This window comes from Castor canadensis, chromosome 2, assembly GCF_047511655.1.
Source record: "Castor canadensis chromosome 2, mCasCan1.hap1v2, whole genome shotgun sequence".
NCBI classification, from domain to species: Eukaryota; Metazoa; Chordata; class Mammalia; order Rodentia; family Castoridae; genus Castor; species Castor canadensis.
Window position 1 is genome coordinate 98,186,596 of NC_133387.1, and position 23,160 is coordinate 98,209,755.

The window sequence follows — 23,160 nt, forward strand, 5'->3', positions numbered from 1 at the left end:
CTGTCTTCTTGGCAATTTGTTAATTTTGTTAACCTGCTAATTGTAGAATTGTTATTTCTCCCAAATTCCAGTGAGTGCTGTCTTCTGGAAAGTATGTTAATTGTGTTAACCTGCCTACTTTTAGAATTTAAAAATCTGAGTTTAAGGCTTGGCATACAGTTAGATCAATCGAGGTTTTGGCAAGAAATGTAATCCAGTTTCGATGGTTCAAGGGACTGTAGAGGTGGAGCGAATTAAGGGAGCTCTCAAGAGATGTTTTGTCAGGTGTAACAGGGAACCCTGAAATGACAGAAAATGCACTATTTTTGGAGCATGGTGAGAACTGTGGAGAAGAGGGTGCCTGACCTGTGCCATGGTGGTAAAGGGACAATGTGGCCAAGAGGAAGGAGGGGCTAGGAAGAAATAATCCAGCCTTTCTGTGTCTCCTGATTTTCTGCCAATGGGAGTCAACTGTGGAACCCAGAAGATGGATCTGTTTGGGCTTAGTGTACTTGGGTACACAATAGGGCAGAAAATTATTTGCTGAATAAGATAGTGGCACTAAAGATAATAACCAACACATTTATTAATGACTGTGACTTTGGCTTCAGGTGACATAATATTTTAAACTTAATATCTGTTAACTGTATATACTTTACTGGCTTGATGGGGGCAATAAATGAGACAGCATTTTGAAGTAGTATAATAGTCTTCGTTGAGTATTTTTTTTTAAAGTTTTGATAATATTTGGATTTGAAAAGCTTCGCTTCATTTTACTTGGTTGCCACCATACTTTTAAATACACGTTATGTTTTGAAAAGTAAATTATTCTTGAGTAGTTTCTAAGCCAGGATACCTTAAGTTCTAGTTCAGACTATACTTTTTTATACTAAATTTGGTGTAGCTGTTTGTGGGTGTTATATTTACTTTACCTCTCTGTGGTTTTTCCTTCTGAGAAATTGAAGTAATGATATATACTAGTAAAAAATGAATTGGTAAGTTCAGTTTTGTCAAACACTTTTTTTTCCTTCATGTTTTTACATTTACTCTCATGTATACAGTGTTTGGGCCAGCTCCCCCCACTCCCACCCCCATCAAGCACTTTTAAGACTTAAAATAATTTTTTTGTTACTTACTTATGCAGAGTTTATCAGTAGAACTGCAGCTTGAGAATGTTTGTATGTTTTTTACTTTATTTTGTGTGAAACCACATCATAAGACATTCTGCTTATGTATGTTTATGTAGGTGAAATGATTATGCTTTCGTGTATTTTAATCTCAATATATATAAATTTGTAAAAAAACAATTTTTCTGAAGTGCATTCTCAGAGATGGTTTTTATTTGTTTATTGCTTAATGGTATGTAAATAAGAGTTGCTTACTTCCGACCTATGGATGTTTTAAGATACAGAAACTGTCTCCCTGGGTAAAAGATAGGTCAGAGTTTAATCTTGCTACTGTTATCATTGGCATATCCTTATTGCCTACTTCTGTTTTCTGCGGTGGTAGTGATACCTTGTCACATTTCTCTGCTTTTGCGTTATTCCTTTCTACTGAGGTGTGTTTTCATCCAGCTGTACCTTTGAGCATTCATAGCTAGAGAAAGGTAGGCAAGTCCTCTTTTAAGAAAACTATAGCCACCAGATATTTTAGTTTGTAGCACTTTTTGCGTTTAAAAAACTCTTCAAAAAAGCTATCATGATTTTGAAATTAAGTACATTTCTGTTTTTATTTCAAAGATTCAACTTAGTACTGTTTGTAAATTTCAGTCTGAACTTTTCTGATTACTGACTAAATCTTAATTATTTTTCACCAGACGGTCTGCCAAATCCCGAAGCAGAAGCCCGTATTCGTCTAGGCATTCAAGATCTCGGAGCAGGCACAGATTGTCTAGATCCAGAAGTCGTCATTCTAGCATTTCTCCTAGCACACTAACTCTGAAGAGTAGCCTGGCAGCTGAATTGAACAAGAATAAAAAAGCACGAGCTGCAGAGGCAGCCAGAGCTGCAGAAGCAGCTAAGGCTGCCGAGGCGGCTGCCAAGGCTGCAAAAGCCTCAAACACTTCTACACCTACCAAGGGGAACACAGAAATTGGTGCCAGTGCATCACAAACAAACCATGTGAAGGATGTGAAGAAACTTAAAATTGAGCCTGCACCTTCTCCCTCAAGTGGTGGAACTTTAAAGAATGACAAGGCAAAATCAAAGCCACCTCTTCAGGTAACAAAGGTAGACAATAATTTGATTGTAGATAAAGCCATCAAGAAAACAGTTGTAGTTGGGAAGGAGAGTAAATCTGCTGCTACAAAGGAGGAACCAGTACCTCTTAAAGAGAAAACCAAACCACTTACACCAAGTATAGGAGCCAAGGAGAAGGAGCAACATGTGGCTTTAGTGACTTCTACATTGCCACCATTACCTTTGCCTCCCATGCTGCCTGAAGATAAAGATACTGATAGGTAAGTGCAAACAAATTTGTCAGTAACTGTTTAAAGAGAAAACGATCATCTGAAATGAGAAATGATTTGACCTCCCCTAGTTCATCCCACCCAGTTAATAAAAAGAACTACATAGGTATAAATGGATTTTCTTTTATGCACATCTTAAAAGGAAGCACATTGCTTATAAGCTCCAGAATTATAGTTTATGCTGAGAAATTTAGGAAAAAATTATCATTGCCTTGGGATATAATGTATATTTCAAGATTAGTTGGGTATTAAAAATGCCAGTATTCTCTGCCTTAGTTTTCCTTAATGATACTGTCACAGCCAGGACGTTTGCTGTTCTAATAAGCATACATCTCATCTCAGTTTTTCTTTAGTGGCCTTAATGAATTTATCGCTGTGAGTAGCTTTATGAATTGATCACTTTTTAGTTTAGTCTGTCCTTAACTCTTAAATTATCTTAGTTTGTTTTACAGCTAGGGATTAGCCACATTATATTACAGAAAAATCATAAAGTGATTATGTTTTTCTTTCACATATTTAAAAATTTCTATTATGAGTATTGGGTATAAAACTTATTTTTTTATTTTAAAACATTTTATTCTTAAGAGGATAAAGGTGACTGTAAAATAAATTCAGCCAAGAATATTTATATGTATCATAGGGTTGAATTACGCTATTGTGATTTTTGTGCATATTATACCATTTTTATTTTATGAAGAAATTAGAGCTGTTTTTTGCATTGTCTATCAAAAAGCAATTATATGAGCAGTTTTCGTAATTGGATAAAAATACCATGTGGGCATGTGTTTCAAGTGCTTACTTTGGCTAGCAGTATGAAAATTTTATAATTTAAAACATACAAATGCTTAAACAAATGCTTGTGTTTCATGTCTTATGAGGTCCTTTTTTTTTTTGTAAAATCAAAATATTGCTGGACGATCCTGTTTAATGTAATGAGGTATTATGTATTTGTACTGTGCTATGATATATGCAAGTTTTACTTTTTTTTTAAGGAACACTAAGGTTCTTAGCAGTAGTATTTGTGATTTTTAATGAGTTCTGGAATGGGCTGTCTAGCCTGGAAGCTTGAGTCCAGAATAGAGTCACTTCATTAGTGAGGAGTAACTAGTTACTTGACAATTCAGGGTCTGTGAGACTGGTGGTTCTGTACTTTATATATGCTTTAGAGGTACATTTTCCCTAGGAATATTTTAAAGAATTCTGTACAAACTCATGTGAATGCCTAAGGGGGATTCTTTTTGCAGCTGTCTTTTTGCAGTGGTGGCACATTGCATTCTTTGTTGTTAATTTTTTTTTTTTTAGATCCATCTTTTCTGTCTCCTCTGCTTTTTCTCTTTTATTGTGTCTGTTCTTTCTTTGAATGTGTTTATGTTTCATGGATACAGAATTTTCTTAAGATTCCTGAGTACTACTACTAACATGTCTGTTTGGTCAAAGACTGATTCAGCACCAATGGAACTTTATGCTAGTGTCTCTGATTTGACTACAAACTCTTAAGTGTATGAAGAAGAGATTATTTTCTGCTTTATTTCTCTATTCTTTCTCTTTTTCTCCTTCACCACCCCTAGGGAATCAAACACATGCTAGGTAAGTACTCTACTACCAACTGAGCTCCATCCCCAGCCTGTTTTCTTTTTAAAAATATTTAGGTGATTAAAAACATGCTGTGAAAAAGAGAAATGGTTAGGAATTAATTTCTTTCCTTTTTTTTTGATGGTATTGTGGTGTGAACTCAGAGCCTCATTCTTGCTAAGCAGGTGCTCTACCACTTGAGCCACTCTGCCAGCCCAATTTCATGTTTAAGAGTTTCTTTTTAGTAACCTGATATACTTTTTATTTTGTACTAAACAGCCATTAGTTGAAAATGCTTTTCCTCTTGCTATTCCTCTTGATATAAAGAACAGTCTGTTCTATTATGATATATTTTAAGAAATCTGAATATGAAAGGTATCTTTTTGTTGTTATTTACTGTAAATTTAGAGTTCATTTTAAAGAGTAATGTTCTATGTAATCTTGTTAGTCACATCTTTTTTTTCTTTTGGTGGTATCAAAATTGAACTCAGGGCTTCATGCTTGCTTGGTAAGTGAGCAGTCTACCACTTGAGCCATGACTCCAGCCCTTGTTAACCATACATTTTTTTTTTCTTTACGCAGTACTGGGGTTGAACTGATACTTGTGCTAGGCAGGTGCTCTTACCGCCTATGCCACTCCACCATCTTTTTTTTTGTGATGGTTATTTTCGAGATAGGCCCTGGGACTGGCTTTTTTGAACCAAGATCCTCCTGAGTAGTTGGGATTACAGGCATAAGTGACAGGCACCCAGCTAGTCATATGTATTTTTTGTGGGAGTGAAGGGCAATAATGGGGTTTGAACTCAGGGTCTCAGGCTTACTAGGCAGCTGCTCTACCACTTGAGCCATACCTCCAGTCAGCTAGCCACATCTTTGCTTTCCTTAAGTATGCCTCTGTCCACTTCCTGATCTACTGTCTCTGTTAAATCCGTAAATCAGCAAAAGATTGTGTGTTTTGTGTGATTTTTACAAACCTGTACTCTACTAGTTGTTACTTTTTTATTTCATTATATAATCAAGTAAATTATCCCCTTTTCTCATACATTTTGTGTTAATATATTCAGGAATTTAGAAAATGGGAAAGAATAATAAAATTAACATCTGTATAATCTCCATCTAGGTTCAGCAAGTGTTAAAATTTTGTTCTGTGCTCATGTTGCCTGTATATCTGCTTAAGAGAACTAATAGGGATGGTTTGTCTTTGTGTAGGGGTGTGTGTGTTTGTGTGTGTGTGTATTATTTGCTGTACCATTTGGAAATAAGTGGTAGCCATCATAATATTTTGTTCTTAAATTCTTTTATCATCTCCAAAGAATAAGGCCAGTTTAATCCTGGTATCATTAATGTATCTGAGAAAATTAACAAGAGTTGTATAACATTATCTACTATCTACTGTACTCAGCTTTGTCCAGCCCCCCTCCCCCAACTTTTTGAAGAATTTAAGTAAATTGTCTTACAGAATGTCTCACCTCTGAATTTGATCGTTTTTCTTGGTGTCATGTAACTTGTTCTTCTCTAACCTTTTCATTTCCTACAAACTGGAAATCTATGAGGCCTTGCCTAGATTAAGAATAAATACTTTTTTTCGAGAGAATGCTTTAGGAGATGAGAAGGTGATTTTATGTACCTCATGCTGTCAGTACAAGAGGAATAAAAGTGATAAATTGTCTTATTCTAGTAGTAGTGTTGCAATCACTTGGTTAAGCTGATAACTAATGTTAAGATCTTTCCATATGTAAGATGAATTTTCTCCTTGCAAATGTAAGTAAGCTGTGGGATACCTTGGTAGTGTTGTAAGCTCTTTTCCCCCAACAACCCATCACCTAATGGTTTAGCACTTATTAATGAGATTTGTCTTAATCAGTTACTGTACTAGGTGCATATGCTGATTTTCTAATTCTGTCATTTCTCTTAACACTGGCAATTAATAAAGCTGGTATCAATATGATACTTCTCATCCCCATTTAGTCATCCTAGTTGTGTGGATTTTTAATTCTCTGGCTTACTTTCAGATAGCTCCTCTAAGCTGATTCCTTTATCCTTTTGACGTGCTTTTATTTGTTTTTAGTAATTCCTTTTTTCTCAGCCAAATAATATATGTTAGGCTCACATTGAATTTTACTTATCCCCCAGCACTTTGGACCACTTTCCCCCAAATCATAAGAGAGTTAGAATTTATTAAATGAATAATGTTCCTTGACTTGCTTTTTTTCAGTTAGATCTTTTCATCTTGGTATTGATAGGTCTAACATTCTTATCTATAGAAATAGGTGCATTGTGCTTTGTACTGTTAATTAATGAATACTTAGGTTTATAACATTTTGCTATGAACTGTATATTAATATTTTACGTACATGTTGTAATTGTAGAATAGATCCATGTCAAAGTATGTGCATTTAAAAGTTTGATAGAAACTGCCAAATTATATTTTAAATAATACTTTATACCTTATATATACGCAAACATATGAAATTGTTAGAACAGTGCTGTATTTTCTCAGTTTTGGATTTTTGACAATCTTTATTTAAAATATGTAATTGTTGAATTTTGTATTTTTCTGATTCTTAATGAGGAATGTTATTAGTTACTTTTTCCAGTGAATTGCTTGTTCATATTTTCTGCTGGTTTTTCCTTAAGGTTGTTTCCATTTTTATTATTAATTTAGATGTTCTTATGTTAGGGATCTTGAACTTTTCCTCTGAATCAGTTCTTTTTCTTTTCTATTGTTTTGTTTTGCTTATGGATGTTTTCTTTTTTATGTAGTCAAATCTATTATTCTTTTTCCTTTAAAACTTCTAGATTTATGAAGTTTAAAAAGGTTATCTCAAAAGATTTCTCACTGTAATTGTTTTTGGTTATTATGTGAAGAAGGAAGAAATTGGGATTGTAGACTGCTTACATAGTGAAGCTGGGAGCTCAAACCCCAGTACTACCAAAAAAAAAAAAAAACAGGAAAGAAGTGGTCTGATTCTCTGCCCCTCCCCCTCCCCCTCCATCCATAGTCGTTGCCAATAGTGTTCATTGAATTTCACTAATTTGAAATGCCATATATAAACATTCTTAGAGATATTTGTGTGTCTGTGTATTTTCTTCTTGATTTGTTTTTTCTTTACTAGTACCTTACTGTTTTAGCATCTTGAGGTGCATCTTAAAGGGGCAGGTAGGTAATGTAAAATTGAAGAGGAGGGAGAAAACGAATGCTTGATGGGCAGTCCTGCTGTTGAGCCTCAACTTCTGCACAAGAATTTAGGCTCAGCCTTGTAGAGCTTTTGCCTTTTCAAAAAAGAAGTCTTGGACCTGAATATTAATGTGAATCCTCTGATTAAAAAAGGATGATTCATGTGTTTTTACAAAACATCAGATAGACTGAGTAATACGGATTTGTTGACTTCGACCAGTCCTCCTCATCTTTTTAAATACTTTGAACATTTCATTTAACAGGGTAAATCTCAGTATATAATTTTTTTAATAAACAAATATTATAAACCATCAGCTTCTTTGTTAAGTTAAATTTAAAAAACCTCTCCCGTAAGTTTTTTTGTGTTTGTTTTCGTGGTGGTGGGGGAGGGGGAAGAGGGGACTGTGAACTCAGGTGTTCAGGCTTGCTAGGCAGGTGCTCTGCCAATTGAACCACAGCACACCTCCATCCCCTAAGGTTTTGTTTGGGACTATATTAAATCTAGAGTAGTTTGAAGACATACAGCTTTGCAGTATTACAGTTACCCATGCAAAAAACAAGAATATTTTCCATTTGTTCAGATACAGATTTATGTTCTTCAATGTTTTATTATGTTTTTCTATTGGTCTTACACTTTTTTTTGTTTAGGCATTTTTTATTGTTGCTGTAATGTATGGAAACTTTCATTTTCTATTATTAGTATTCAGTAAAAATGTAAAGTTTTTAGTTATGTTTTGTTCTCAAAAAGTAATATCTGATAATTCAGATGACATATTTAAATAGAATTAAGACTTTTAAACTTTAAAACATTAAATTATTAGTGAAATTAAGACTTTTGGCTGAGTATAATGGTGCATGCCCATAATCCCAGCTACTCAGGAGGCAGGGACAGGAGGATCATAAGTTTGAGGCCAGCCCAGGCAAGAAGGTAGTGAGGCACTTTCTTAAAAACAAAACAAAAGCCAGGTGTGGCTGCTCAAGCCTGTAATCGTAGCTGCTTGGGAGGTGGAGATTGGGAGGATCATGGTTTAAGGCCTGCCTGGGCAAAAAGTTTGTGAAACACCATCTCAGCCAGTGGTTGGCCATGGTGGTGCATGCCTGTCATCCCAGCTACACAGGAAAGCACAAATAGGATCATAGTCCAAATGGCTTGGGCATAAAGTGAGACTTTATTTTAAAAAATAACCAATGCAGAAAGAGCTGACAGAGTGGTACAAGTGGTAGAGCACCTGCCTAGCAAGTGCAAGGCCCAGAGGTTGAACCCTCAGTACCAAAGGAAAGTAAAAAGAAAGAAAGCAAAAACCAAAAAGGGTTGGGGGCATAGCTCAAGTGAAAAAGTACTTGGCTAGCATGTGCAAGGCCTCAGTGACACACACACACACAAAATAAAAATAAAGGTGTAAGGGCACCCTGTCCCCAATGTAGATTTGAATCTTAAGATAAATGGGAATTTTGACCACCTCACCCTCCCATCTCTTTTTTGTTTGTTTGTTTTAAGTACTGGGGTTTGAACTCAGGGTCTCCAGCTTGCTAGGGAGATGCTCTACCACTTGAGCCACTCTCCAGTTCTTTCTGTGTGGTTATTTTTGAGATAGGGTCTCTTGAACTATTTCTGCAGTCTGACTTTGAACCTCAAGTCTCCTGAGTAGCTAGGATTACAGGTGTGAGCCACTAGCTCCAGCTAGACTACATATTTCTCAATAAGTTATTTAGATAGGCATATTTTTAGACAGTGTTGAAGTGATAATTGTTCTAGGAAGAAGTCTTTTCCATATTTCAAACATAATTTAGCTATTCTTTACCTGCCTTAATATTTGGGAATCCATTCACATAGTATTTTATCCTACTGCTTACTGACTATCTTTCAAAACTGTAAGCTCCTTTTCAAAAGGAACTGTAGTGTAACGTATTCATCAGATCTCCAATTCCTAGCAAATAGAAACTAACAATATTTGCTGAATAGAAGAATAGTAAAACTGAGAAGTGAGCTGTGTGATACACTGCTTTAAAAATAAGATTACAGGTCCTGCAGAGCATCTCATACTTGTAATCCCAGCTTCTGTGGAAGTGGAGGTTGGGAGAATCACAGAGGTTAGAACGGACAAAATGTTAGTGAGACTCCATCTCAAAAAAGTGAGCTGGATGTAGTTGTACATACCTGTAGTGGTGGTCTGAGACTGCCCCTAGGCCAAAGTGTGATACCCAATCTTAAAAATAAGACAGAAAAGGACTGGATGTGTGGCTCAAGGGACAGAGTGCCTGCCTGGCAGGTGGGAGACCCTGAGTTCAAACCCCAGTACTGCCTCCCTCCCCCCCCACCAAAAAATAAGATTATAGATAGATTTCTTTTCAAGCATGTTTTCCCTGTTTAAAGAACCTTCTAGTGAGTAGCAGGGTTAGGAAGAAAAGGCTCAGTTTTACTCTGATTGTTGGTGAATAGTTTTTATCAGATAGTACTAAAGAATCCATTTTGTTTTACAATAATGATATTTAGGAATAGAAGGAGAAGTGGTAGCTTAAATTTGAGTTTTTTTTATCTTGATAGCATGTTTAATAATTTTGGACCATAGCTGTGTAGTCTCAATAACATTTTTCATTATCAGACTCATAACTACTGTGAAAGTATGTAAAGTCCACATTTTACTATCATTAAAAAATTCCCTTTCAACATGTCATTATTAGGTAACAGAATTTGTAGTATTACCAAGTTAAGACGTATTTTAAATCACAGCTCCTTATGTATTCATGACACTTAGAAAACTAGCCAAGCTTAAATTTCATCTGTAGTTACAGAAAGCTAGTCTTTAAAAAATTACTGAATCATTTACAAAAATTAATTTTGACAAGAGTTGGTGCTGAATCAGTTGTTCATGGTTTTTTAAATGGACACGATAAGCAATAACATATTATTTATATATAGCAAGTGGTTTTATTTATTTCTTACAAGAAAATAGCTTTTGTTTTTCCACCAGATCCTAAAGTGAATGATACTGCATAACTAATAAATTTTCCTACCGTGCAAGATCAGATGATTTTCAATCTTAATTTACTTTTGAGGTTAAGGCTATATATTTTTTAAGATAAACTTTACTTTTTATTTTTATTTTTTTTGGTGGTATTGGGGCTTGAACTCAGGGCCTTAAACTTGCTAGGCTTTGCTAGGCAGACACTCTATTACTTGAGCCACTCCACCAGCCCAACTTTATTTTTTTAGAGTAATTTTAGATTTATGGAAAAGTTACATTTTCCCCATTATGGGTATTTTACTTTAGTATGGTACATTTGTTACAAATCAATATTGATACATAATTAACCAAAGCCCATACCCTATACAGACTTCCTTAGTTTTTGTCTGTGTCCTTTTTAATCCCTAAATTTTGTATTTTGCAGTTGAATATAGTGTATTAGTTTATCTGTAAAGTAAACTTAGATTAGTGTCTTGTGTGAAAATGTATGGAATATTCACGACCATTACATGCTACTTAAAATGTACAATGGCCACATTTTTATTGCTTAATCAGATTTTTGTATTTTATTTGTGTGACCCCCCCCCTTTTTTTCCAGCTTAAGAGGAAATATTTCAGTTAAAGCAGTTAAAAAAGAGGTAGAAAAGAAACTCCGATGTCTACTTGCTGATTTACCACTGCCGCCTGAGCTACCAGGAGGAGATGATCTTTCAAAGAGTCCAGAGGAAAAGAAAACAGCAACACAGTTGCATAATAAAAGGAGGCCTAAGTATGTACTTGCTCTTTACCTGCTCTTAATTTGACCAAAAATGGTTCTGATCATTTAAATCTATAAAATGCCAAACTAAGATTTAAAATGAAGTATATGTATTCTTTTAACATATATGAATAAATAAATAGTTTTGAAAAAAATTTCATAATTACATGCTTAAAATGACTAATAAAACTAGATTAAATTTTCTCTCAAGGTCTTTAGTTATTAATTTCATGGGGTACTGTATGTGTTAAGATAATTTCTACAATAAAGATAGCTAAGTAACACTGAAGTTGAACAAGGTGAAAGTCAACATCAGTGAGTTAAAAAAAAAAGTCAAAAGTGGGGAAGCAACCTATGTTTTCCTTTGCTTGTAGCTCCACTTTCCCCAGTAACTAAAGTCATTCTTCATTTTGCAAGTGGAAGAAGGATTAAAATTTGTATCCTAGATTAGCTTCAAGTTAAATGCCTAGATAGAGCTCTCTCCCTTGAAACCTTTTCATTAGTTACAGTGGTAAAACACTGATGTCTTTTTAAATCTCTGTCAAGGGAAAGTGTAAGACTTTTGGGTTAGATGTGATTTTAGCATTGTTGTTCTAACAATTCTAGGTAGTGCCTATTGTAAGATTTTGAGGTCATGTTCTAGTATAAGGAGAAAGACTGAAAACTTACTGTCCTTGAGTACTGAACCTTTATTCTTTTCCTTGAATTTCTTTTTTTTTAAAAATTTTTAATAAGCTTATATAAATACAAATCCAGGAAACAATATGTACAGTCAAATGAGTTAGTAAGGGTAAGTTCAAAAGGGTACATATGAGTGACAAGGAACATTGAAGAATGGGGCAAAACTGTATTACATTAAAGAGTTAATAAAATTGATTTCCTTGAATTTCTGAGATCTTCTACAATATTAAAATACTACAAAATAACATGTTTTGAAGATTGGGCAATTTTTGTTGTATCTGTTTATCTCTGCCTAAGTATAGACTCCTAATAGTTGGTGATATTAGTAGTTTTTGTATTCTGTTAGATTGCAAATCTTTGCAGTGTTTCCATTTTTAAGGTAATTTTATTCAGCCTACATTTTTCAATAACTTTTATAGGTACATTTTTGTTAATGCATATTACCAAACTTATTTTTTAATAGTACATATATATACTATATAGTGTGTGTGTGTGTGTGTTGTCAGTGAATGAAAGATAAAACTTTCTTGAGGTTGGTTAGAGAACTTTGGCTCTTTCTACTGGTGTTAGTTTTGTCCATTCTTTTAGAAGTTATATTTTATTTCTAAAAGTCCTTCATTGAAGCACTACTGCTTCTCTTTCCTGGTTCAGGTGGTAGTTTAGAAGAAAAGTCAGAAGGTAGAAATCATAATTTGGCTTTATGATAACTTTACTGTCAAATCACAGTGTAACTTATTTAGATGGATGATCACCAATACTCAAGGATGGGGAAAATAAAAGATTAAATTGGGCAGAGAGTGAATATTGAATTGTTAAGCAATTTATTCAACTTTCTTGATTGTATATAAAAACTTCAGAACTATATTTAATAGAATATGTGGGCCTCGCTACGGTGAAATCAAAGAAAAAGATATTGACTGGGGAAAACGCTGCGTGGATAAATTTGATATCATTGGAATTATTGGAGAAGGTACTTATGGACAAGTTTACAAAGCCAGGGATAAAGACACTGGTAAGTATGCCAAGTTTTGGAGCTCTTTGGGCCTATGCAGTGTGCTCAATTTCTGCTTCTTTTCTAATGTATCGTCTTAGGAATTTCAAAAAAGTAAATTTCAGATTTACTGTACTTTCATTTTATCTTGTTTTAATTTTATTATGCTTATGCACATAAGTAAATATGAATACATGTAGGTGAGGCTCAATGCACAAATAAGTGTTTAGTATTTATGATGTGTTATATGGTGGAACTTAGAGTTTTCCCCCCTTTTATAGTGAATAGTTCTTTTTATATTTATTTACTTACTGTTACTGGTATTGGGGTTTTGAACTCAGGGTGCTCTACCACTTGAGCTATGCCCCCCCAGTCCTGTTTGCTTTAGGTATTTTTCAGTAGGTCTCACATTTATGCCTGGGTTGGCCTAGACTGTGATCAACTTATGCTTTCTGTGCAGCTAGGATGACAGATGCGTTAACACTGCATTTAACTTCTATTGGTTGAAATATGGGGTCTTTCAGACTTTTTGCCTGAGCTGGCCCTCTAATCACAATCCTCCCGATTAAGCTTCTGGTTAACTAGAATTATAGGCATGAGTCGCCACATCCAGGCTATGGTGAATAATTCTTAAGCTATTAGTAACTCAGAGGAACATATTTGACTTGCATTTGTCTTAGTAATTAATTTTTTTAAATTAAGCCTTACAACATTAATTCCTTTTGGAGATTTTTTTTTTTTCCTATAGAAATTACCCCTGTAGGCTAGATTTAACAGTTAATTTTTCAGAACATGATCAGGAACCTGGGAGAAAGTTTTGAAAGACCTTGAAACAAAGGAAAAAGTAGCTATATCAATCTATGTACAGAAGCTATGCATTTTATTAAATAATGCCTAGGATATACTTTTAGTTCTCTTTTGACATAAACCAATAGATTAAAATTGCCAGCTACATGAGGCTATTTCATATAGAGGAAATGACTTTATGGTTAGAAACTACTGATGACAGCATAGAGCAAGAACTGATACTTACGATGGCTTTGAAAAAGACATTAATTATAAATTTTCAAAACTTTTTAACAAAACAAGAAAAACATATGATATTATAGAAAAACTTAATAGAAATGAATAATGATTAAGAGGATAAACTTTTTTAAAGAAAATATGTAAGAATACTTTTTTTTGGTTTTTTTTTGGTGGTATTGGGGTTTGAACTCAGGGCCTCACACTTGCTAGGCAGGGACTTTTACTGCTTGAGCCACTCTGCCAGTCTAAGAATAATTTTTTCTTCAAAGAATTGGAATGAGACTGGGAACCTGGCTCAAGTGGTTGCACGCTTGCCTAGCACATGCAAAGCCCTGAGTTCAACCCCCCAGTCCTAACCCCACTCCCCAAAAAACAATGGAATGAACATAAGCTTTATAGTAGTGAATTTTCTTATACTGGTTGGTGTGCAGCCTATAAAGTCTGTGCAAATACTCCCAGATCCAAAAAAAAAAAAAACTCTAAAATCTGAAACATTTCAGGTAAGGTATACTCAACTGTAATAGACTTTATGTGCGTTTTATTTGTTATTTAGCTCTTGTCTGATACAAAACTCACTTATATCTAAATTATGTGGCAATTTCAACATAGTGAGGAAATACACATTACTTTTGAGTCTAGTTTCACTGCTAGAACTGATCAGTTTGGGGGAAGCATATTTTCTGTTCAGAGGAATTTTATGCATTTATGAGGGTACTGGATATATTGACCCTTCCCTCCTTCACTTTTAAAAAATGAATAATACTGTAATGTACCCACCCTTTAACATCTTGGGTTTTTTACTGTATAAATGCAGAACATAAAAAACAAACCTATCTCATCCTTTCCAACCAGTTTAATAGTATACAGAGGGTTGTATAAATACTCCATAATTTGGGACATTTAACTTCTTGAACTGCAGATATTATTTGCTGTGTTGGAAACTAAGATACAATTTGTGAATTGTAGTTTCAGGAGACAGGAACAGAAATTATGAATTAAAATTAATTTAAAATTAAGAATAGTGTCATCTGCTTTTTGTCTTCTTGTAACCTGATTTTATTTAATTTTCTAATAGGAGAAATGGTAGCCTTAAAAAAAGTACGCCTAGATAATGAAAAGGAAGGCTTTCCAATTACAGCAATTCGAGAAATTAAAATTCTCCGGCAGCTTACACACCAGAGTATTATCAATATGAAGGAAATAGTAACTGATAAAGAAGATGCTTTGGATTTTAAGAAAGACAAAGGTATGTATGCAGATTTAAACAACCAATTCTTTGTATTCGTGGTATTTCCAGCTTGCAAATTGTTTTACAGAAGCTGACCATTTGAGTAATTATAGGATATATTGAATTATTCCCTAATGTTGAACTATTTTAAGATTTAGTAGAGTTGAAGAATTATGATTTATTTAAGAGATTTTGGGTCAGCTAAATAAAGTATACTTACCAGCATTACACGAAGTGTTAATGAGTAATACTTGCTGTTTTGAGAATCAATATATGATTTTCAGTCATTTTTTAGTGATTTAAAAAAAAAATAAGAGTATGTTTATCTTACATTTTTACCTTAGGGATTCTTAACACCCAAGGAAACTTTTTGGTTGGCATATTTGTTATTTCTTAAAGTACAGAAGCAAAGATCTTAACTTGAAATTGCTTTGAATAAACTATGTTAATGTATAGTTGTCTTTTAGTAAAAAAAAGTTGCCAAGAAATCAGCCTGCTTACTAAATAAGTGGTACCATAGATTATATAATGAGTGAAAGAAATACTCTACTGTCAGTATATTTTAGATTTTTAGAGCAAGATTTTAGAACCAAAGTTGACTTCGCTCATAGTCTGTGCATTTCAAATAGCAAAATTCTTTTTTTTTTTTTCAAACTAAATCTAATATAAAACAAGGTTTAGTAGGTATGTTGTGATTCAACATGATACGACACACACATACTGTCTTACTTTTCTGGGGAACACAGTTTAAAAATGATGTGCTATATAGTAATTATTTTGTATAAATTACTTTGTTTGAAAGTATTCTGTATACCATGTGGAGATCAGAACTATCTTAAGTGATGTTACTACTCTCATTTTTTTTGTTTGTAATAAAGCCTGTATTTCTTAGCATGATGTTTAACCTGTTTTGTCCTTTTAACTTTTTAATTGCTCCTTACAGTATAATAGGTACTGATTTGTCTTTGTTTAAAATGTCCAGGGTTTGAACCTACCTTATTAGCATTGCGACCTTATTAGCAAGGCTTTTAAGCTCTTCTGAGCCTATTATCCTTTCATCCATAAAAGGGAAACATTATCTCTCTCAGCATCTAGTAAAAATTGAATTAAAACCTCAAATATCAGTGTGGTGTGCAAATGTTATTTACTTTATCTTAACCTCATGTTGTGGCCAAATTAATATATTTCCCTTTGCTCTTACATATGCTGAACTTCCTATCTGCTCCTTGAATCCCTACCCTTTTTTTGTGGTTACTGGGATTTGAACTCAGGGCCTGCTCCTTGAGCCACTCTAAAAGCCCTTTTTTGTGATGGGTTTTTTTTTTTTTGAGATAAAAGTCTCATGAACTATTTGCCCAGGCTGGCTGCGAACCACAGTCTTTCTGAGTAGCTAGGATTACAGGCATGAGTAACTGGTGCCCAGGTCTAAACCCATTTTTGCCATTTTTGATTGCTTACCAATCCTCATTCACATGGATATCTGGGATCCTCAAATAAGCATGTAAACTTTTATGGTTTCAAGTTAGTACATGTGCTGTTTCCCTGGGCTTAAAGCTCTCTACCTCTAACACCCAGAAAGTTTGATGAAAGGCTGCCTTCTCACCCTTGAAGTCTTAGCTTGAATGTTGGCTTCAGTTCATTAGTGAGGACTTTATCTGACTAATCTTTCCCTTTCTGCTGAATATAGACACACAGTTTAAAATAACTTTTCCCAGTAAGTGAGAATAATTACATTAGTTTATTACTTGTTTCTCCTAATAAAGATGGGAACCATACCTGCATTATTAATTGTTATGCCCCCACCTAGCACAATTGTTGGAACATGAAGATGAAAAAATGACTAATTGCTTAATGAATAAATGAGCTCTACTTGTTATAATCCTGTCCAACACTTTTTTTATTTTCTTTTTTGTGGGACTGGGGTTTGAACTTAGGGCTTTGCATGTGCAAAGGACTCTTAACTGCTTAAGCCATGCCTCCTGTCCACTTTGCTCTGGTTATTTTTGGGAGGTGAGATCTCATGAACTATTTGTACACGCTGGCCTCAAAATGTGATCCTCCTGATCTCAGTCTTCCAAATAGCTAGGATTAAAGGCTTGAGCCACCAGTGCCTGGCAAAGCAAACTCTTTCTTTCTTTCTTTTTTGTGGGAACTGGGGTTTGAACTCAGGGCTTTGTGCTTGCAAAGCAGGTGCTCTACTGTTTGAGCACACCTCCTGTCTAACACTTTTAAAAATACTACTCCTGTCTCTCAAGATAAAAAGTGTTCATGCCTAGCATTGCATTTTATAAAACAAATTTATGTATTTGTACACTTCTTTTATCTCCTTACCATAATCCTATTTATAATTACATGAATCATGATAAATAAGAGTGGATTTTACACTATGAAAATTTACATTTGGGTACGAGGTTTTAGTTAAATGGATTGGAGTATAAAATTGAAAACATAAATCTTTTTTAATCTAACAATTTTTTTTTTTGGCGGTACTGGGGATTGAATTTAGGGCCTTGTGCTTACTAGGCAAGCTCTCTATTGTAATCTAATAATTTTGCTAAGAGCAGTGATATAAAGCAGCCTGATTTGATGAAAAGGAAACTAGATCTTTGAGTCTTGGAATTCGAATCATGATCATGCTATGTCATATTGCACTAATTGTGATTGTCACCCTGCCTTATTGCTCAGAAATGTTGGTTTAATGTTGTGGGCTAATCAGTACAAGTACATTAGAATTTATATGATATGAAAAAGTGAAACTATAATTAAAACACTTAAATGTGAAAATTATAGGCAATACAAAAATCAAGTAATATATTAACTTGTAAAAAAAAATTTGCACAAGACATTAGTTGTATAAGAAAAATACCATAAAAGTATTGTTTTAGAACTCAGTTTAGGGCTTGAGATGGAGGTGAGTGGCTGCCCAGCATGCATGAGGCTGTGGATTCAGTCTCAACATGGGAAACAGATTTACAATGGCAGCAATAAAAGCTTGGGTCTACTTAAGAATGAGAAAAAAATCAGTCATGAAAAAGTGAAAATGAAATACGGTTTTTTTCTTAAAACAGAAAAACAGAAAAAAATCATTGTCCTAAAAGTAAATGACTAAGAGGTATATGAAAATATGCTCAGTATTACTAATCATCAGGGAAATGCAAATCAAAAGGACTGTGAGACATCACTCCAGTAAGAATTACTATCATCAAAAAGACAAAAGGTTTTGTTTTACTTTTTGGGATGGGATCTCTGCTGATTTTGCCCAGGCTGGCCTTGAAGTCTCCATCCTCCTGCCTCTGCCTTCAAATGGCTGGACTTACAGGTGGGTACCACCATGCCCAGTCCCTTTATATTTTTAAGAACTTTTCAGAACACTGACAAATGTTGTTCAGATGATTTTTGCCAATCAATATTTTCCATATTGGGAATTGATGTTGGGAAAGTTTTTGTTTTTTTTTTTTAAAGACAAAAGATACCTAGGTATGGTGGTGTCAATCTGTAATCCTACCACTTGAAAGGCTGAAGCAGGAAGATCTTGAGTTTGAGGCTAGTGTGGGTTACACAGGAGACCCTGACTCAAAAAAAAAAAAGAAAACAAGTGCTACAGAGGATTTGGAGAAAATGAGTCCTTAAAGACTGTTGTTGGGAATGTAAATTACTATAGTCATGGAAAACAATTTGGAGGTTCTTCAAAATATAAAAGGAAATGAAATGTGTATGTTGAAGAAACGTCTGCATTTCTTTGTTTATTTCAGTACCATTCATAATAGCCAAGAAGTGGAAACAAATTCTCTACCAGCTAATAAATGGATAAAGAAAATGTTATTTATATGTATAGTAGAGTACTTTCAGGCATAAAAAGATGAAATCTTGTCATTTTGTGACAATATGACTGGAACTAGAGGATATTAAGTGAAATATGCCAGGCATAGAAAGAGAAACACTGCATGATCTCACTTATATATGGAAACTAAAAATGTTGATTTAGTCTTTTTTAGTCTCTTAATGTCTCATAGACATTGAGAGAATAGAGGGGCGGGAGGCCTGAGGAAAGGTTGGTCAGTGGGTCCAGGTTGTGGTATACTGTTGCACAGTAGGATTACTGTAGATTTAATACATCATATATTTCAAAAGAGCTGAATAAAGAATGTGGAATGTTTGACCAGAAATAAGAACTGTTTGAAGAGATAAGACATACTTTCCCTGATTTGGACATTATCCAATGTATACATGTAATGAAACATAGCAATTGTACCTATAAATATGCACAATTTTTATGTGTTAATTAAAATAATTAAAAAAAAACAAGTCATGCGTATGTTAATCTGGGACAGCAGATGATAAATGAATTTTAAATATTTTTTGTGTAGTCCCAAGTTTTTTGTCTGTTTTTTAATCTTTTTAATCGTTAGCAAGGTGGGGTTTTTATTTAAAAGAAAACATTTCCCATTGTGAAGATACTGATTTTCAACTGGCCATACATCACACCTGTAATCCCAGCACTCAGGAGGCTGAGCAGGAGGATAGTTTGTTCCAGACCATGCTGGGCTACATAGCAAGACTATGTCAAAGAGAAAAAATAGTGGAGAGGGAGATGTAGCTACTTGTAATAGTTTTAGTAAGTGTGCTCCTATTTCACTGTTTAGAATCTTTGAACTGGTTGGTGTCTTTACTCCCATTTCCTGCATGGGGAACAGGAAATGCTTCTCTATTTTTTTCCCCACTTCTCCCTCCTTTTATCCTGTTATACTAAAAAAAAACCTTGCTAAAACTTAAATTCTTTGAACTCTAGTATGAATTATTTTGCAACAGAAGTTTTGTTTTTCTTCCATCTACTGAGGATTATAAACCTAAAGAAAAATACTTTCGGAGTGAGCACAGTAATACTCAGTATGATAGATTGTAACTCATTTTATAATTCTCTGGATAGAGAGATTTTGTGTTTTGCAGTTGTATATATAAAGTATGACATTAAAACATGAGTCATTGATTTCCCACTGAAGAAGTAGAATTTCAGTATTCAGACTAAAAAATATGAAACATTGAAATAATGGTATTACTCTAAAATAGTGTTTTGGCAGTACTGGGGTTTGAACTCAGGGCTTTGTACTTTCCAGGCAGGCATTCTGCCACTTGAACCATGCCCCCAACCCTAATAATAGTGTTTTGGTACTTGAAAGTATCAGCATGTATTATGAACAACCAAAAGCCAGAATTACAATTATGCACACATTCTTTACCTATAGTACTTCCAATATTAGTATTTGTGTACTGAGGAAATTTAAGCATTCTTTTAATTTGTAATTTTCCTGAAAGTGAAAACAAAAACAGAAACAAAAAACCCAAACCCCAATATTCCTTAGTAAGTGCTTATGTAAGATGTCCTCAAATGTTGCTTCATCTGTAGTTTCTGATTCCTACATGGAGTACTTTAGGTGCTCTGTTGTACTTGGATTGTATGTTATACTTGCTTCTGGGGCTAGGGATTTAACTCAGTGGTAGAACACTTGTCTAATATGTGCAAGGCCCTGGATTCTACCCCTACCACTGCAAAAAACATAAAACCAAATGAAAACTTAAAAAGAAATAGTTCTGTAAGGGACTGAATTTTCTACTTAATATAGCCTATAACACATAATTATTATCATTGACTTTTTTTTTTTTTTGGCGGCACTAGGGTTTGAACTCAGGGCCCTTACACTTGCTAGAGTGGTGCTCTTACTGCTTGAGCCACCCTGCCAGCCCGATCATTGACTTTTGAATAACAGAATGAATGAAATGTAGAAGTGTTCTGTGGAATAGGTGCAATGTTAAAAGAGGGTGAAGTCAGGCGACAGTGGCCCATACCTATAATCCTAGCAGTTTGGGAGACTGAGATTGGAAGGAACACAGTAGATAGAGAGAATCCCATCTGCAAAACAACCAGAGCAAAATAGGCTGAAGGTTTGGCTCAAGCAGTAGAGTACCTGGTTTGCAAGCATGAAGCCTTGAGTTCAAACCTCAGTGCTACCTAAAAAGAAAGGAAAACAAAATTGGGTGAATGTAGATAGCAAGAGGAGGGCATTCTAATTAATAGTGTCTTAACTTACAACTTTTTACAAGGCAATGAAAGATTGGGATATAGTCTCAAAGAATATCTTGCTTCAAAAGATTTTTCTTAAAAATCTGAACTCATTCCCATAATTTAGAGCTGTTAGTATCTCATAAGGTTTGGGAAGAAGGGAAAATTGATTGATGCTTTCATTCATTCCTTCCACAAATGTTTATTCTGCTAGGTTCTAGACCTGAGCTAGTCAGTACAGTAGCCACTAGCCACCTGTGGCTACTTGAATTTAAATTAATTTAAATGAAAGGAAAAGTGCAGTTCTTCAACATAATGGTTTGAGTTCTATATTAGTAATGTTTCACATGCTGTGTGTGTACTTATGGCTTCTAACTGCATTTTGATAGTACAGCTATAGAACATTTCCATCATCTCAGCATTAAATAGTGCTCCTTCCGATACTGGAGATAGTTAAAAACAACAACAACAACAAAAAAAAAACCCGAAAAATCTGGTCCATGACTCAGCCTTTTTTCTGGAAACCAGAAGGATAGCACTGATAGATCTAAATCACATTAGTAAGTACATGAATGAAAAACGTTTCTGTCTAGATTTAATTTCTTTCCTTTTTATTAACTCAGTTAATAGCAGTTGTTGGGATTTTAAATGTAGGTGTTCAGTTTCAAATGAAGTAGGAAAATTGAAGCAATACAGGCTTATGGAGCCTATCAGATAAGGAAGAGTGCTTTGCTAAGGAGTCTGTTCTTAGCCACTACAAATATTCTCTCTTTTTCTCTCCCCCTCCCTGCCTCTCTCAAAAGCACACAGTATGAACACCTAACACCTGCACACATGTATATCCAAATCAGTGGTATTCTTTCCCTTCCCCCACCTTAAAAATAAAAACCCAAAATGGACTTGTAGACTGTTTTTATTAACAATGAAATGTTCATTTAATGGCAGGTCCTTCAGCAGCATGTTGAGGCAGGGATGAAAGTCATACATAGGCTCAATTTTTTTTTTTTTAATACTGGGGCTGCTTACATTGTGTTATTATGTCCTGTAAAAACAAAATTTATGAAGTAGTCACAATTGTACATTTTATTCCTGCCTGAAAATTTATGTGAAATTTCCAGTTAAAGTATTAAGTATGAGATTAGTAGTTTGAAAATCCCTTTGACCCTCTTTTTGTATATGTCTATTTTGTAGAGTTTAGTATTCTTTTTTGAATGGAACAGAGAAGAAAACAATGTTAATGTTTAGATTTTCTTTTCTGGACTACAATAGTAATGTTCATTTTTATAAACTTGGAAAGTAAAATATAAAGAAGAAAATGAAATGACCCAGATACTATCACTGTCAATTTTTGTATTTTTCCCCTCATGTTTCTTTTCTCACATGTATGATTATTTATTTCTAAATAGAGGTTCTGCTTCTATTAAGTCTTACTCAGTAATTCCCTTTTTGAAATGATACGTTATCACTTGGGTGAATCATATTCACCCCTCCATTATTGCATATTTAGGTTCTTTTAGTTATTTCACTACAGTTTCATGTTTTGACATTTTATGCTTAGAGATCTAGGTAAAAGTATATAAAAACTGTTAGGAAAGTCCTCCTAATCAATTCTAAATTGCTGCTTTGGTTAGAAATTGAGTAGTAATGATAAAAGTCTTATAATGAGCAGATAGCACATCAGTCCTGGCTGTAATTGGGTCCATATGCATTGGAACTAGATTTTCTTCCATTCTTATGGTGCTGTTTCCCACATTATCTTCATATTCTACACAGTCCCTATAAAAATCACAGCTGGCTTCTTTTCAGAAATTTACAAGTAGATTCTAAAATTTATATGAAAATTTAAGAGAATCCTAATTGCCAAAAGAATCTTAAGAAGAACAATGTTGGAAGCTTCGATTTCAGATCATACTACAGAGCTAGCATGATCAGGACTGTGGTGCTGCCATTAGGGTAAACTGTAGATCAATAATAGAGCTGAGTCTATAAATAAGCCTCACATTTATATAAGTCAGTTGATCCTTATGATTTTGTATTAGACAAAACCTTATTAGGTGACTCTAAAAGCAAAGTAATAAAGGAAAAATAGGTACATTAGACTTCATCAAAATAAAAAAACTTCTGTATTAGCGGACACTATCAGGAAATGAAAAGACAACCCATAGAGTGGGAGAAAATACTTGTAAGCCATATACCCGATAAGAGAGTTGTATGTAGACTATGTAAATAATTCTTAAAAGTAAATAATAAGACAACC

The 23,160-nt window shown here is 34.3% G+C and overlaps 1 protein-coding gene and 1 long non-coding RNA gene across 5 annotated transcripts in view; one reads left to right on the plus strand and one right to left on the minus strand.

The window, feature by feature from the left end:
• The window catches only part of Cdk13 (cyclin dependent kinase 13), a 109,314-nt gene that overhangs the window by 21,101 nt on the left and 65,053 nt on the right, over window positions 1-23,160 (plus strand). For all 4 annotated transcript variants that reach the window (XM_074065356.1, XM_074065357.1, XM_020184804.2 and 1 more), the window contains exons 2-5: window positions 1,796-2,437; window positions 10,761-10,931; window positions 12,473-12,612; window positions 14,693-14,863. In XM_074065356.1, the coding sequence (XP_073921457.1) occupies window positions 1,796-2,437; window positions 10,761-10,931; window positions 12,473-12,612; window positions 14,693-14,863 (1,124 nt within the window). The remainder of the gene's footprint in view (window positions 1-1,795; window positions 2,438-10,760; window positions 10,932-12,472; window positions 12,613-14,692; window positions 14,864-23,160) is intronic.
• LOC141420730 (uncharacterized) overlaps window positions 21,777-23,160 on the minus strand; it is a 37,851-nt gene continuing 36,467 nt past the window's right edge. Inside the window, exon 3 of the long non-coding RNA XR_012445283.1 lies at window positions 21,777-21,945. This is a non-coding gene — a long non-coding RNA (uncharacterized lncRNA). The remainder of the gene's footprint in view (window positions 21,946-23,160) is intronic.